The 14,911-nt window shown below is 34.2% G+C and overlaps 1 protein-coding gene across 1 annotated transcript; it reads left to right on the forward strand.

Moving 5' to 3' along the window:
- Window positions 1-2,205: 2,205 nt before the first annotated feature.
- Window positions 2,206-14,544, forward strand: LOC139132455 (monocarboxylate transporter 4-like). The gene is made up of 2 exons (XM_070698795.1): window positions 2,206-2,430; window positions 13,688-14,544. Exons 1-2 carry the CDS (start codon window positions 2,214-2,216, stop codon window positions 14,509-14,511), a joined length of 1,041 nt encoding a protein of 346 aa, XP_070554896.1. The 5' UTR covers window positions 2,206-2,213; the 3' UTR covers window positions 14,512-14,544.
- Window positions 14,545-14,911: the final 367 nt, after the last annotated feature.

Genomic DNA, 14,911 nt, shown 5'->3' on the forward strand with positions numbered 1-14,911 from the left:
GATGACAGAATGTTTTAGAATGTTATAAATTTCATTGAATTTATCCACCAAACCTTGGAATTGTAAAAAATGGGAACCAAAATTTTTCAGCCCTCCCCCCTTTAGGTAGAGTAAAATTAGCAAGTCGCCCCCTTTTCTACCCCAAAAATTTTCGAATCCCCCTGAATTCCTCCAGCTCCCCCTAACTGTTTTTGTGAACGCAGCCTAAGTTGTGTTTTTCGTTTTTCCTCCTTATTCTGAGTTTTGACATAGGAAATCAAAGATGTTAATTTTACTGAGATCATCTGCATCTTTGTAAAAAATCAAAGATTTACAAATAGTCATTTACAATTAGTGAACATGGCTAATACTAAGAGCAAATGTACATGTTTACAGTGATTTTTCAAACCACACAAAAGCATTGAAATTTTCACAAAACAGTCGTATTCACTGGTGAAAAATCTTTTGATTTTATTCCAAAAAGAATTTACTCGGCATATTGAATAAACATGTAAAATATTTCACGACTAGTATAAGCCTGCTTATGATATTATAATGGGCCCGATTATTCATGAGGATGTTTATGGTTGGTCAAGTGATCTGTATCAGTTTGACCTCGTAGTTTTGTGTAGCGTTACGATTTTATGCCTTATCAATTTTATTTCTTACATTATAAATCCTACAATGGCTAGTCGGAGTTATTTTGCATTTGTACAAATTAGCACCGTTTCGAAGTATATCATGTACAAATTTATACATAAAGTGTGAAAGTTTCGTTTCTGTTGTCACCTATATTATTTTGCTGTATCAAAGCTTTAACCAGTTCCACTCGAGTTCTTGATTAAGAATTCTGTTCCATATATTTTGATCCAAGGCTTAATGAATTTCTTATTAATAAAAGACCTATGGTAGTCTTCTGTCATTAAAATATCAACATTTTTCTGACAACTTTCTTTCAAGGAGACAAAGGGCTTCAGCAAAGCTAATCTTCGAACGATTCTAAACCTACTTTGGTACGCATAACTGGTTCCCACAAATACCTTGGTATAGTATTATATAACATAAATAACTCGCATACCAAAAATAACCTGTCTTCCAAATTGCCAGAAATCCGTTAAATACGGATATTCCCGTCTAAATCTACAATATCATTTAGAAATACAACAGTAGACTTAACCAACGTTAAGTTGTATAAGTATTGCACGAAACAATTTGCTGCAAAATATCGCTGGGATTTTTCGGTGATGACTGCCCACCCCCAGCTTCAAGGCATGAAGCAGTGGGGGAGGGTGGACGTATACATTGTTTATAAAGGTTAGGGAGACCGATAATTTCTAGACAATGAGCAGGGACATTAAAATTCATGTCAGAGTTGCAAACCTATACTGTTATTCATGCCATGGATGCTAGCAATGCTAATAACATAATTTTTGGGTGTCTTTAATTATAAACGATTTTATGATAGCTGCAGACGCAATATGTTGACGTTAACGTGCCCTCTCAGAGAAATGAAGAACCAGGATTCGTACCATTCACCTTGAATTATTTAAATGTATGGTATATTTAATAGTACAAGTAGCAGCATAAACCTACTTCCTGGGTATTCCACACAAGTACTTTAATTGCGAGGAACTAAAAACTGGCTTTGAAAAAACATCTTGGAACGTTTAAACCCTGAAGACTGTATAAAATGACTGCATTATGTCGACTTAGTGTGGTCCAAACCAATTCCTACATAAAATGGCGACAAGGCGCAATCAGAATATATCATTTCCACCGCAATACATTTTCCATGGTTGCACAAACGAAGCCTTCAAATCGCAGTACATCTTCATACACTCCATGCCTCAATACTGACAATCACACTCCTTCACGAAGGTGCAGAATGTGATCTTCAGATATCATCAGTGACAATGAACGAAATTGGCGATAAGAGACGAAATAGACAACACCACATTACCGGCAAATAGCTCTCCCTATTTCTCTGGGAAGGCAGTTTGCTAATTATTATTTCATTTCAACTGCGTCAGCTTTCATTCATTTTCCCACAATGCAATGTATTGCATTGCACTTGTTGACAACCTTCGCAACTCACATTTCCTTGCTGAAGGTGACAGCAAGTGGAGTACATTCTGACATAATATTGAGTTGAATATTTCCTTACCGCCGTCGACACAGGATTCAGAGCTCCATATTTCTTTACATTGGACATTTGAGGGACTAATGATTACCGGATGATGACCATCGATAACGAACAAAAACACATTCGCGACATGCAAGGCTGCTACAACTGGATCGTCGTGTCAGGATCGCATCTCTGTTGTCTGTTTGTATACGGATGGTATCAAGCTATCGGTCCTCTATTTGTTGCCATTCAGCACTATTTTGAAGAAACCTCAGCTCGAACTTCATGGATACTTGCATTATTTGTATCGTTAGAGTTTGGCTTTGGTAAGTAACCGTTCTTAAATTAGTTACAGGCGCAAAAGTAACATCAGGACATTCATTGTGAATGAAGATTCACCATTCGCGATGAATAGGAAGCTGTTTTGGCATGCAACATCTATCTACCTCAGCTACTTTGTCATAATTCGCTAAAGTGAGTTCAAGAGAACTGTGACATATATTTTAATTCTCATGCATGGGAACACACACTTACTAGTAACAAGGGTCTGGCTTTTGCGTATGGTGTACTCTTTGACAGCGTATCCGCTTCCATGTTTAATTTTTAAAGTTTCGTTTTATGTGTTGACAACAACGAGTTAGTTTTCTTATCAGTGTACAATCAGTGGATTCCAACATACTTCCTGTCCGTAAAGAGAGTTTTGAAAGACATCTCTGAAGCAGCACATTTGGGTGTGATGTACACAAATCATTGCATTAGTGCAACAGTATACGGTGCACTTTTGCTTGATTCAGAGGAGTCGAGTGGCGACATACAGCTCTCTAGAATGACACTAGTAATAGTATTCGTTCATACGCAAATAAAGTGGCACTTCCTCACGATAACTGTAAGTCAGATGTTCTTTCCCAAAGTATTGGCTGTAATAGACCAGGGTGTCCTAACGATGTAGACCAAGAAGGTCAAAATAAGAATGCGATGACTCCTGCGACTGCGACGAAAGTTGACATCACAACGCAGTGTTAGCGTCCAGCTTTCGCTGAATCGGGCAACACATTCTGCACAACTGTTCATCACAGTTACAGTTATCTTATCTATGGGTTATTTCAAAGCTCTTGTTTTCTTATACAATTGATGTCCAAATTATCCGTCAAAAATAGATCCTGTAACCTCTGAATGTTGCGACGGCCGACACATACGGTACTGGATGAGACAAAACTTATTTTTAGTTTGCCAAAAAGCCAGGACTATTGCTCTTATGTAAATTTACGAAAAAATTGTTACTTTTTCTTTTGATTTGAGCTCTTGACCAATTTTCGGTATCTGAAGTAGGTAGTTTTGAACAAATATAGCATTCGCGTTGCATGTGAATAAAATGCAATGTTAATGAACGTAGTCAGATAATGTCAACGTAATCCCAAATTATAAAAATGCTTAGTCTCGGACGCTGAATTTCCGACGTTCGCTCTCTGAGACGTCCATTTTCTGCATTTGGGACTTAAAGTGACGAAAATACCCAGGAAAGACAACAACGGCACACAAGCTGATATACTATAATAGCCATTACCCCCGCCGCATGAGGGTAAACACTCAATTTTGGTACAATTCGCTCCAGATAGCAGTCGCCTATCGGCTCGTGCAGATATGTCGAGAATTGCACCAAAATTTCGTGTATAACCTCCTGCGGCGGGGTCATTGTTTAATTATAAACAAGTAGACATAAGAAAAAGTTCGAATGGCATAGGGTTACATGTATTCCTTTTATTAAGTTGGACAGAATTAGGTATATCATGCCCTGGCTCTTGAAATGTCAACATTCAACTAGTCTGCAAAAAAGTAGTCCAGGCTTGTCAGAGTAATGACTCTTGACATAAAAAAGTCAGAACGCCAGATGTGATCTGAAATGCGTCCTTGTTCAGTACAAAAGAGACTACCTATAATTAGCTTTAGATATAAATGCTAAATGCCTTTTTTTGACTGGTAAATCTTTGTATGATAAACATCTGCAGCAAGTGTCATTAGATTTAGTGCAGTCATTTGGGATATATTTCTCTAATTACAAATATTGTTTGCTGTTATAAGGCTCAACTTTGCTACCGAAAGCAATGGAGTTATTCTCTACCATGGTAATAAAAAAGTAAAGCCAATCTGGGTTGCCACCCTAATCACAAAAGGTCATTAAATAAGTCTATTAATAATTAATTGAATGGATATCGCTATACACTTTTTACTGGAAGATATACATCTGTACCATGTCTCATAAAATTTGAAGAATTTCTTGACATACCACACTAATTAGGATAGTTAATTTCATATGAACATTAGAAATTCATTAACATGATACTAATAAACATATTTATACACAGTTTAAGCACATGAGCTCAACATCTATACTAAGTTTCAACAAATTTAGATGAAGAATTTCTTGACATATCAGCCTAATTACGAAAATTCATTAAATATGCAAATACGCAATTAATTGACATTCCACAGCTAAACGTCTTTACATGCTACTACAACACTTTGAGATCAAATCTGTACCAAGTTCAATTAAATTTCTTCCAATATTTCTTGACATATCACATTTACTATTGAAGTTCATTAGATATGCAAATTAGCAAATTATTGATATGAGACTACTTAATGTTTTCGCATAGTATCAGAGGACTAAGCGGTTAACATCTGTACCATGTTTCATCAAATTTGGTGAAGCATTTCTGGACATAGCTCACTAATAAGGAAAGTTCATTTAGTATGAAAATTGACAATTTATTGACAAGATACTGGTAAATGTCTTTGTCCACTATTACAACGCTGTGTGCTAATCATCTGTACTAAATTTCATAAAATGAGCTGCAGTATTTTCAGTCATATTACCCTGAAATTCCTCTAATATGCAAAGTAGCAATTAAATGACACGATACAGCTAAACAGTTATGGCTTTTGTATGTGAACATCCGTACGAAGTTTAATCAAATTTTTGTTGGTCTTTCTTGACATGGCATCCTTAATTACAAAAAGTCAGTATATGCAAATTAGTTATTAATTGACATGATCCTACTAAATGTCTATGCACACAGTGACAGCTCTGGTATATGAGCATCTCTACCAAGTTTCATCAAATTTGAGTTTGGGTTTCTTGACATATTACCGGAATATTATGAAAGTATATAAAATATGCACTTTAATTTACACAATACTGACAAACTTCTTTGTGTGCTTTTAAGGCTCTGTGTTACAAACATGTGAATAGAGTTTCATCAACTCTGGCGCAGTCTCTTAAGAAACAGCGTTCTTTTTTCAAAAAACACGAATTATGCAAATTAGAACTTATTATGCCTGCCTGTGCATATGTATGTCATAGTGTGTTATCCTTTTACCAAGTTTGAAAGGAATCGGCTGAGGCATGTCCGAGAAATTTGCGTGTACAGATGCATGGACGGACGCAGCCCAAACCATAAGTCGGCTGGACTTTGTACGCGGGGACTGAAAAAAGACGTTGGGGCATCGCACGCGGTATGAATGACTGATTGCAACACCGAAAACGGTTCTGAATGACATATATATGTAAGTGGTAATTTTTCTTGCTAGTTCAGTGTATACGGTGTATACTCGCTTTCATTACCTAATCACTATATATTCAAATGTCAAGGTGTTTTACGCCACACAGGTCCAGTATCCAATGTCTGCGTTAAGAAATTCGGATTTCGAGTGACTGTGATGATCGGCACTGTTATGTCATCCATTGGTTTCTTCCTCAGTGCATTCGCCACAAGAATTGAATTCTTGTACTTTAGCATTGGCATTCTTACAGGTATGTAAGAACACACTTCTTGTGATGGAATTCAATACTCAATCGTGTACATCAATGGCTACGAGAATCCGATTTGTGCATTAAAGCGTGAATGTAGTAACCTTACCTGACAAGGAAATTTAGCATTTTCATATTTCCATATTGGTTATCGTGCATGTGTGATTAAATGAGACAATTGTGTCACATTTTCTGATGTTTGAAATTCAAAAAGACCGCCATGCTCCTAGATAACTGACGATTATTAAAATCCAATGATTTGCAGTCTGCTGAAATTGTTAACTGGAGAAGCTTAAATTGTGACAGTTTGCTCATCCATGCCCAAACCATATTCTAGTTTAAAAATATCGAATATTGCCCTATATCACCGACGTTTGATTGGGCTGCCCATACACAACTCACTTTCATCACCTGGGTTGAATTCTTAAGGTAAGTACGAGCCTCAAACCTAAACGATTTGATATTTTGCCTGTAATTCCTTAAGTAAACTTTAAACGTTTTACTTCAAAATTCAACTCGAGGGTCACAGTGAAAAATTGTAATACCATACAACCAAATTACCAATATATTATTTTACACAATAACCACTTACTTACCTTATCTTACCTGTATGGTGAAAAAAAAATGAATATTTAATGTTCTTATAAACTGGAAGGTGAAAACTTCACAACCACACCAGAAGGCGTTAAGTAAGTCAACCTAACAGTAGATCAGGATGTATTTTAAAGTTTTAAAGTACAAATATCTGTCCCTTAGGAGCTTTACACCACAAGAAATATCAGCCCTCAACAATAATCTGCATCAGTCTATTAAGAGTTGATCTTGTGAATCGTAAATCGCCGAAGTTTTTACCTCTTGCGTAAAGAACGTGATATTCGTCGATTTGAACTCAGTGAAAAAGAGTTATCAACGGCAGAGGGATGGAAGAGAAAATGGGGGCCATGACAAAACCAAGAGTGTTCAAGGAGGCCTTAATAATTCCAGGGTAATATAGGGGGCTTCACTTTTCAATCAACGCGAATCGCACCGATACATCGCTCTAAACAGGGCAGAAAACACATCTTTCATAAACCAGTTTTCTGAGGTCATTCAATAAAATAGCCGAGTTTCATTGCCTTACAATCATTTACAAATTTTATTTGTGTACACAGTATTGTTAAAGTGTAGATGTGGTTAATGAGAAATGAGGCAGCAACTGTCTATCATGGGGTACTAACAATGTTAATAATAGACAAGGGGCTTGGAAACAGATGATGAGGCAAATAAATTAAATTTAACAGATACAGCTAGTTTCACATAAATTTTGTTATTGCTTGCCCTAAGATAAAATTGAAATTTCTGGAATAGAACGGCCTCTCTTGAAGCACAGATATAACTAATTTGGAAAAATATTGCAATTGCCCATAGTTTTGGCATGGCAACTAAGTATAGTGAAATGTTACTTTGGGGTGAAATTTCAAAATTACATGTCTGGCACACAAGTGTCATCTTAAACACCATATGCTTGAGAAGTACATCCATATCAATTATTAAATGTATATAAATGCATAGATATATCCATTTTTAGGGAAAAGAATGATCATAGCTTTTACCGTAGACTATCATATAGAGTTAAATGACACTTCCAGATGAAATTCACTTATAAAATTTCTTGGACACAAATGCGCTGTAAATCACTGTAATCTTGTAAATTATTATTTAAAGAAGATTTACATAGTGGCCATTTTCATATGTGTGTATATCTAAAGTTTATCAGTTCCCAGTGTGTGTGTGTGTGTGTGTGTGTGTGTGTGTGGTGCATAAACATCCGTACAAACATCCATACATATCTTTATATAAGCTTATATATATATATATATATATATATATATATATATATATATATATATATATATATATGTATATATATGTATGTATGTATGTATGTATGTATGTATGTATGTATGTATTTGTAAATAAGGTCAGTATACAGATGTCCTCGTGGAAAATTACAGTGCTCCATGAGAAAAGTGTAGCGTTATCAATAATAACATAAATTACTTTAATTTAAGAATACAGTAGTAATACATATATATATATATATATATATATATATATATATATATATATATATATATATATATATATATATATATATATATGTGTGTGTGTGTGTGTGTGTGTGTGTATTACATACATATACTTCCCGTGGTTTTTGCATATCACAATTTTATAAAACAACGATTAATTTATTCTTTTTTACTTTTTTCTCTCTGAGAAAAGTTACTGAATTTGTGTATTTAGTCCAGTCAATCTACGCCAAAAAAGGGGTCAACCTAGGACTAATTGCAACAGAAATTGTTTCTTCACCATGCATTTTGGAAAGGTCCTAGAAATAGTCATACTAAAAGTATAATAAAATCTAAGGGGTGCAACAGTGCCTAATTTGCATAAATGTAAAGGGGGCTCATGGGTATAAAATGGTCGCTGATAGATGATTTTACTTAAAATATGTGGCTAAACATGATTTTAATACATGTTTTTTGGCTTATATGCCTCGTTTTACGTCTAAGCTAGGTTGTTGAAAATATTTTGTTGTCATAGAAATATTCCTCATTTGCATAAATCCAATATGGCCGCCACAACACTTCACTTTTCTTTGTTTTTCTCTAATTAATAACTATTTTTAAGCTACTACTAACAGCAATAGAATAATTTTTTCACATTGTATTTTAGAGAAGTCCTAGAATAACATACTAAAAGTCTAGTACAATCTGAATTGTAAATAGTGCCTAATTTGCATAGATGTAAAAAGATTATGGTTACAAACTTAGTGCTGATAGAATGTTTCTGCTGAAAATAATTGGCTAAGCATGATATGTTATGCAGGTTTTTGGCTTATTTGCCTTGTTTTTGGTTAAGGTAATGTTGATGGAAATATTTAGTCGTCATAGAAATATTCTTCATTTGCATAAATCCAATATGGCCGCCACAACCTTCACTTTTCTTTGTATTTTTTCCCAATTAATAACTCTTTTTAAGCTACTTCTGACAGCAACAGAATTATTTATTCACTGTGTATTTCAGAGAAGTCCTACAATCACATACTAAAAGCCTAGTACAATCTAAAAATGTAAACAATACCTAATTTGCATAAATTTAAAAAAGATTATGGTTACAAACTAGGTGCTAATAGAATGTTTCTACTAAAAATATTTGGCTAAACATGATATATGCAGGTTTTTGGCTTATTTGCCTTGTTTTTTGTTTAGGCAATGTTAATTGAAATATTTTGTCGTCATAGAAATATTCCTCATTTGCATAAATCCAATATGGCCGCCACAACACTTCGCTTTTCTTTGTATATCCGTAATTAATAACTATTTTAAGCTACTTCTGACAGCAATAGAATTATTTTTATTTGTGTATTTTAGAGAGGTGCTAGAATGACATACGTAAATTCCAATACAGTCTAAGAGGTATAACATTACCTAGTTTGCATAGATATAAACGAATAATGGGTGCAATACATTCACTGATAAAAGAAATATGCATATTGAATTGAGAAAAATGCGACATTTTGTTCAAGTAATGTATGCATTAATCTTATTTTTTGACCAGGCAATATTTTTGAATACATTTTATCACCCGAGAAATATTCCTAATTTGCGTAAATCAAGTATGGCTGCCACTGTGTTTCACTTTCACTGCATTTCACTTAAAAATTATATTTAATCTACACAACAAGTAGTTTTTGTTTCCACTCTATAGAATGACAAACAAAATGACTAGTAAACTCTAAGAGGAAGAGGTGAGACAGTGCATAATTTGAATAAATATTAAACTCAGTAATCGAACAATATCGTTGCTGTTAATAGATTTCTTAAAAATATATTGAGCAAATTGACATTTTATTCAAGCAATTTGATTATTTAATGTATTTTTTGTGTGTGTAGGCAATGCATCATATCATTTAAGATTCCTCATTTTACATAACTGCAATGTGCCCCTCCTACCACTTTACTTTTCCCTTTCTTTGACCTATAAATGACTATATATATTATGTTAAAAAAACAACCGAGATCATTAGAACTGTTTCTTCATTGTAAATTTTTAAGGGTCATGGAAATTACATACCGCAAGTTTAAAGGCCTTTGTTGGCACCACATTGTCTCATCAGAAAATTTACACACCAGATTACAATTTCAATGGAAAACAAAAGGCTATCACACCTCCATAATCCTCTTACAGACTATAGAACATAGGCGATCCAAGGGATCGCGAAAAGTGCCTTTAATGAAGTTGTGCATAAGACAGCTAATTTACCCAAATGCTAAATGGCTCATAGATGCTATACAAACCTGGTGCTGATAATCTACATACGAAAGTGATTTAAGAGATAAGCTGACATTGTAATGACTATGTAAGATCATTTTTTTTGTTTTTAGTTTAGGCAGTTTTCAAATGTATCTTACAGCAATAAAGAAGTTCTTATTTGCATTAGTCCAATAAGTCAACCATTTCACTTCCTTTTTCTAATTGGAACATGAATTATTTCTCACCTTAAATGCTGAAAGGTCCAAGAAAAGGTATATTCAAAGTCTAATACAATCTACATTGTGCAACAGGGCTAATTGTAAAAGATTTTATAGGAAATACCTACACTCTATTAAATATAATACTTGAAACTTGAAATGTTATACAATATCGTAAAGAGAGATTGGAATTTTTTACTAACATTGCTAAATATATTTTACCTAATTTTAAACGATTCCTCATGTGCATAAATCCTATATGATAATCATAAAAATAATTTTCATTAATTTTTCAAATTGACGTCAACTTATTTTAATTAATTATATTATCAGTAAAATGAGAAGTTACATTAAGAGACACTACTTGTTTAACTTATTTATTACTTTAAGTACTTCCTATCGAAAGATGAACATTTTATAACTTGAATGAACATTTTGCTCAGTACAAAGAAATTGACATGATTATTTTCTGTGTATTTTAACTCATTGTAATGATTATATACTAATAGGGCATACAGAATGAAAAGCCCTGTAAAAATAAACAATGATTGATTTGTATAGTTCGTTTCAATTATCTAGAGAATTTGCATAATGTCAATAATATTTGGAACTTACTGGCGGATTTGGATTATCTTAATGCATATCAAAATGCTTGACCAAATAACCAACGCTTTGTACTAAGGGAGGCTGAGGAAAATTTGTGTTTCAGCTCTATTTTCCTCTATTTTCACCCTTGCCGGTATTACTAATATAGATTAGTGTTGGTAAAATGTAATTAAAGACCAGGTTATGTGGTCACTGGTAAATCAGATATACTTTTGACTGTGTGTAACTTGCCTGTTAATGCCACATACAGAAATTTATGATAATAATGATATAGAAATACAATTATAATGATCATGGTGATATGGAGGTACAATTATTATACTATACTGCCAATTATCATGAAATATGTGATAAGCAAAGCTGTTCCTTAAACAGCTGAAAGACATTACGATAATCAAAGGACACTGCATTTCTCAAAATTTTAAAATTTCTTGAAGACAACAATTGAAAATTAATATAAAGTCATATAATGGACTGAAGAGAGAGATTTCCTGTTTAGTCGTACATTACACAGCCATAGCATTTGAGGAAAAACTGAAAAAAATCTGTTGACTGAATCATGATAATCTAAATCACTGGTAAAAGCAAATCTAGATACTTTTCATAATGTTACATGGTCTGGCTGCTTTTTCTAATTTTTATGACCGTAAAACAAGAAAACCAAAATGTGAAGGGATTTGCTTCACAGAAGCTGCCGATAACAAGTTTATCAATTAAGATATCAAATTTTGACATCAAATTATCATATAATTGGTCATCCTGTATTTTGAACCTTATGGAAGTCTCACCTCAGATTGGCTAGACTGTCAATTCCTTGAATGATCGATCTTATTCTTAATGATACAAAAGTCTAATAATCTGTAAATGGAAAGTCCATTACATAAACAGCCCCATGAGTGATACTTGCACATCTAAGATCTGGTATGATACGCGGTACAATTATATCATCCCTTGCTTCACATCTTTCAATTGAGTTGCCCTTCCCTATTCTTATGGGTTCTACAATGAACTGCAGCAGCCTCAATAACCCTGACAGAAAACAAAATCTAGACTTTCTGTTGTCAATGAAAGGATTCAGGCTGTAAACAAATGAACCACCTAGAGGAAGATGTGAACAGGGAGGAAGAGGAAGAAATTTATGATATGGTAATGATCATCATAATCATTGTCATCACCACCACTATCATGGTGATTCAAATGATGTTGGTATTTATACTAATCAATAGTTCAATGATGAGAAAGATGATCACAGGCACAATTGTTAAGTGTGGTGAACCGTTATTAGTAACTGAATATTTCCATCGTCATTGAAAAAAGTGACCAAAAGCATAAAAAATTCCTTCAAAAATTTTACTGCAATCGAACATGTTGTAGGAGAAAATGACTTAACTATTGATAATGGATGTCAAAAAATTGGACACGTCCAATGATTTTCCATGAATAACCTTAACGTCGTAAAAGAAAGAAGAATATCCAAAGAAAGTATTCTGATTCCATTTATTTAAAAAGTAATGCTCCGAAACTCTTCTCTTTATTCATTGCATTTCTGAATAACCAGAAAATGTCAATGGAAGCTATTGTAGTCTTATTGTATTCAGAAGACTGTTTTAGTCAATTATGCAAATTAGGTCTTTTGTATCAAAATAATTAGCATGCAAATTAGGTCAACTCATATATTTTTGGTATGGAATTGATAATTCTTGCAAAAACTTAACAATTTTATAGAGAAAATTTGTTTACATACGACCTTAAACATTCATTTTGTCTGAAATAATGGAAAAACGGCGAATATATGCAAATTAGTTAATTTGCATGATATTTATTGTTCAAGACATTTAGAAAATAACTTGTTGAACCTTACTGAATTGTGTTGCAATGAAAAAAGTCACTTGAATTCAGTTTACATGCCCAAAATGTGAGTATAGCAGACATTTTAAAGGCGTTATATAGCTAATTTGAATATATGCAAATTTAACCAATTTGCACCCCTTAGATTTTCCTATACTTTTAATATGTCATTAGTGAGACCTTTCCAAAGGTCATGGTGAAGAAATAATTTCTGTTGCAATTAGTCCTAGGTTAAACCCTAAATTGACTGGACTAATTGGAATCCTTCAGGAGTTAAACTGTCCACTTTAAACATATAATCATACTCACCTCTTTCCTTCTAAAATTGAACAATGATCTAATATACAAAACCCAACTTTTTCGCTCCCAGAGAGCGGCCATAAGTGTAACTTGAGCTCTAGAGTATTTCATTTGAATGGGAAACAAAACAGTTGCAACAGGCACTTGTGTCGCTTGTGTAAAAACGAATTTGCGAAAGTTAATGTAGGTTTAAATATCGTAAAGTACGAAACAAGGAGAAACAAACATGACTTTTACAGATGTAACCATGCTTCTGGCTGTAAACATTTAGCATGGATTCTGATAAGCGTTTCCATTGACGTGTTCGTTACTGGTTGATCCGAAATATTTCAAAGAATCAAACATAAAATGATGATGGAGGGACCTTAATTATTTTATTTCACAATCGTAATTTGTGTAACACTATAATACAAAAATAAATATTTGTAATCATGTCGTCAGCTTTCCGTTGTTTTTTTTGCAGCGATTTAATTTCGATTCAGATTCCTTTCTTCTTTTTTAAAACAGGAATAGGATACGGATTGATACTTCCAGCACATATAGGAATAGTATCTCTTTATATCAACAAACACTTCGCCCTGGCGAATTCCCTTGTCATGAGTGGGTCAGCCATTGGCATATTTCTTTTCCCGCCACTGATGCAATATCTGATTGACAGCTATGGATGGAGAGGCGCTGTTATTATATTTTCCGGTATAAATACACACATGGGGATCTCGGCTGCTTTGTATCGAATTCCAGCAAGATTAGGAAGAAGCCATGACGTCAAGCAAGAAAATAAGTCAGAAGTTCAACATTCGAACATTTGTAGAGATCAATGCGAAATATGGGACTTTTCGCTTTTTAGACAAAATCCTCTCCTCTCAACATTTACACTGGCAAACTTATTTGGCATCGGTGTCGGATACCAATCCCTACCAGCCCATCTTCTTGCGAGTGCTGATACCAAAGGCCTTGGGAGTCAAAACCAACTTGCATTTCTCATTTCCTTTCTCGGATTGTCCTCTTTAGTCGGCAGATGGGTACCACCGTTGATTGGGTGCATTTCTAAAAATCGCATTACCAGTAACACATTGTTTGGCCTTACCTTGCTTCTAATGGGAATCATTAGCATGCTTAGTTCCTTAGCAACCACATATGCAACCTATGCAGTTTTTGCTTGTTTCGTGGGCTTTTTATCTGGCATGTGTTTCGTTGTGGAGAATAACGCACTGAAAGAAATTGCAGGACCTGAGAATTTAACTGCTTCTCTTGGATTTGCAGTACTGGCCACATCTGTTGGCGTAATTATAGGTCCACCGACAGCAGGTAAGTGCAATATGATATTATAATTTGCTTAAAGTTTGGGGAAAACACATTCTGTATCAAAGACAATGTTGTCGAATACAAGCAAAACTTTTCCAAACAGATGTTATGAGACGTCGACATTTTAACGATCATAGCGTTTGGCATTGCTAAGGCATTTAAAGGGTGAGTCCTGCCACATTTTGAGACTTTTTTGTGTGACTTTGGGCATATACTATAGTTCTGGTTGTCAATGAAATTGGTATTAATAAAACAAACATTTACACACAAACTGAAGCTTATTTGAGCGGTTTTTAGACGGTTGTATTATGTTATTTCGACGAAAACACGGGAAAAGTTGCACTTTTTGAGTTCCATCATGGCGACATTTTCCGGAAATTGCCGAGCTCGCCCCGTTTTGGCGTAAGTAGCTGTGACGTCACTAAT

The sequence above is a fragment of the Ptychodera flava genome, chromosome 5 (genome assembly GCF_041260155.1).
Source record: "Ptychodera flava strain L36383 chromosome 5, AS_Pfla_20210202, whole genome shotgun sequence".
Lineage (NCBI taxonomy): Eukaryota > Metazoa > Hemichordata > Enteropneusta > Ptychoderidae > Ptychodera > Ptychodera flava.

What these genes read in the sequence shown, in the direction of transcription:
- LOC139132455 (XM_070698795.1), top strand. Translation starts at nt 2,214, where the DNA reads ATGATGACCATCGATAACGAACAAAAACACATTCGCGACATGCAAGGC. An exon ending in ATCGTTAGAGTTTGGCTTTG is followed by an intron (nt 2,431 to 13,687) that starts GTAAGTAACCGT and finishes TTTTTAAAACAG; the next exon opens with GAATAGGATACGGATTGATA.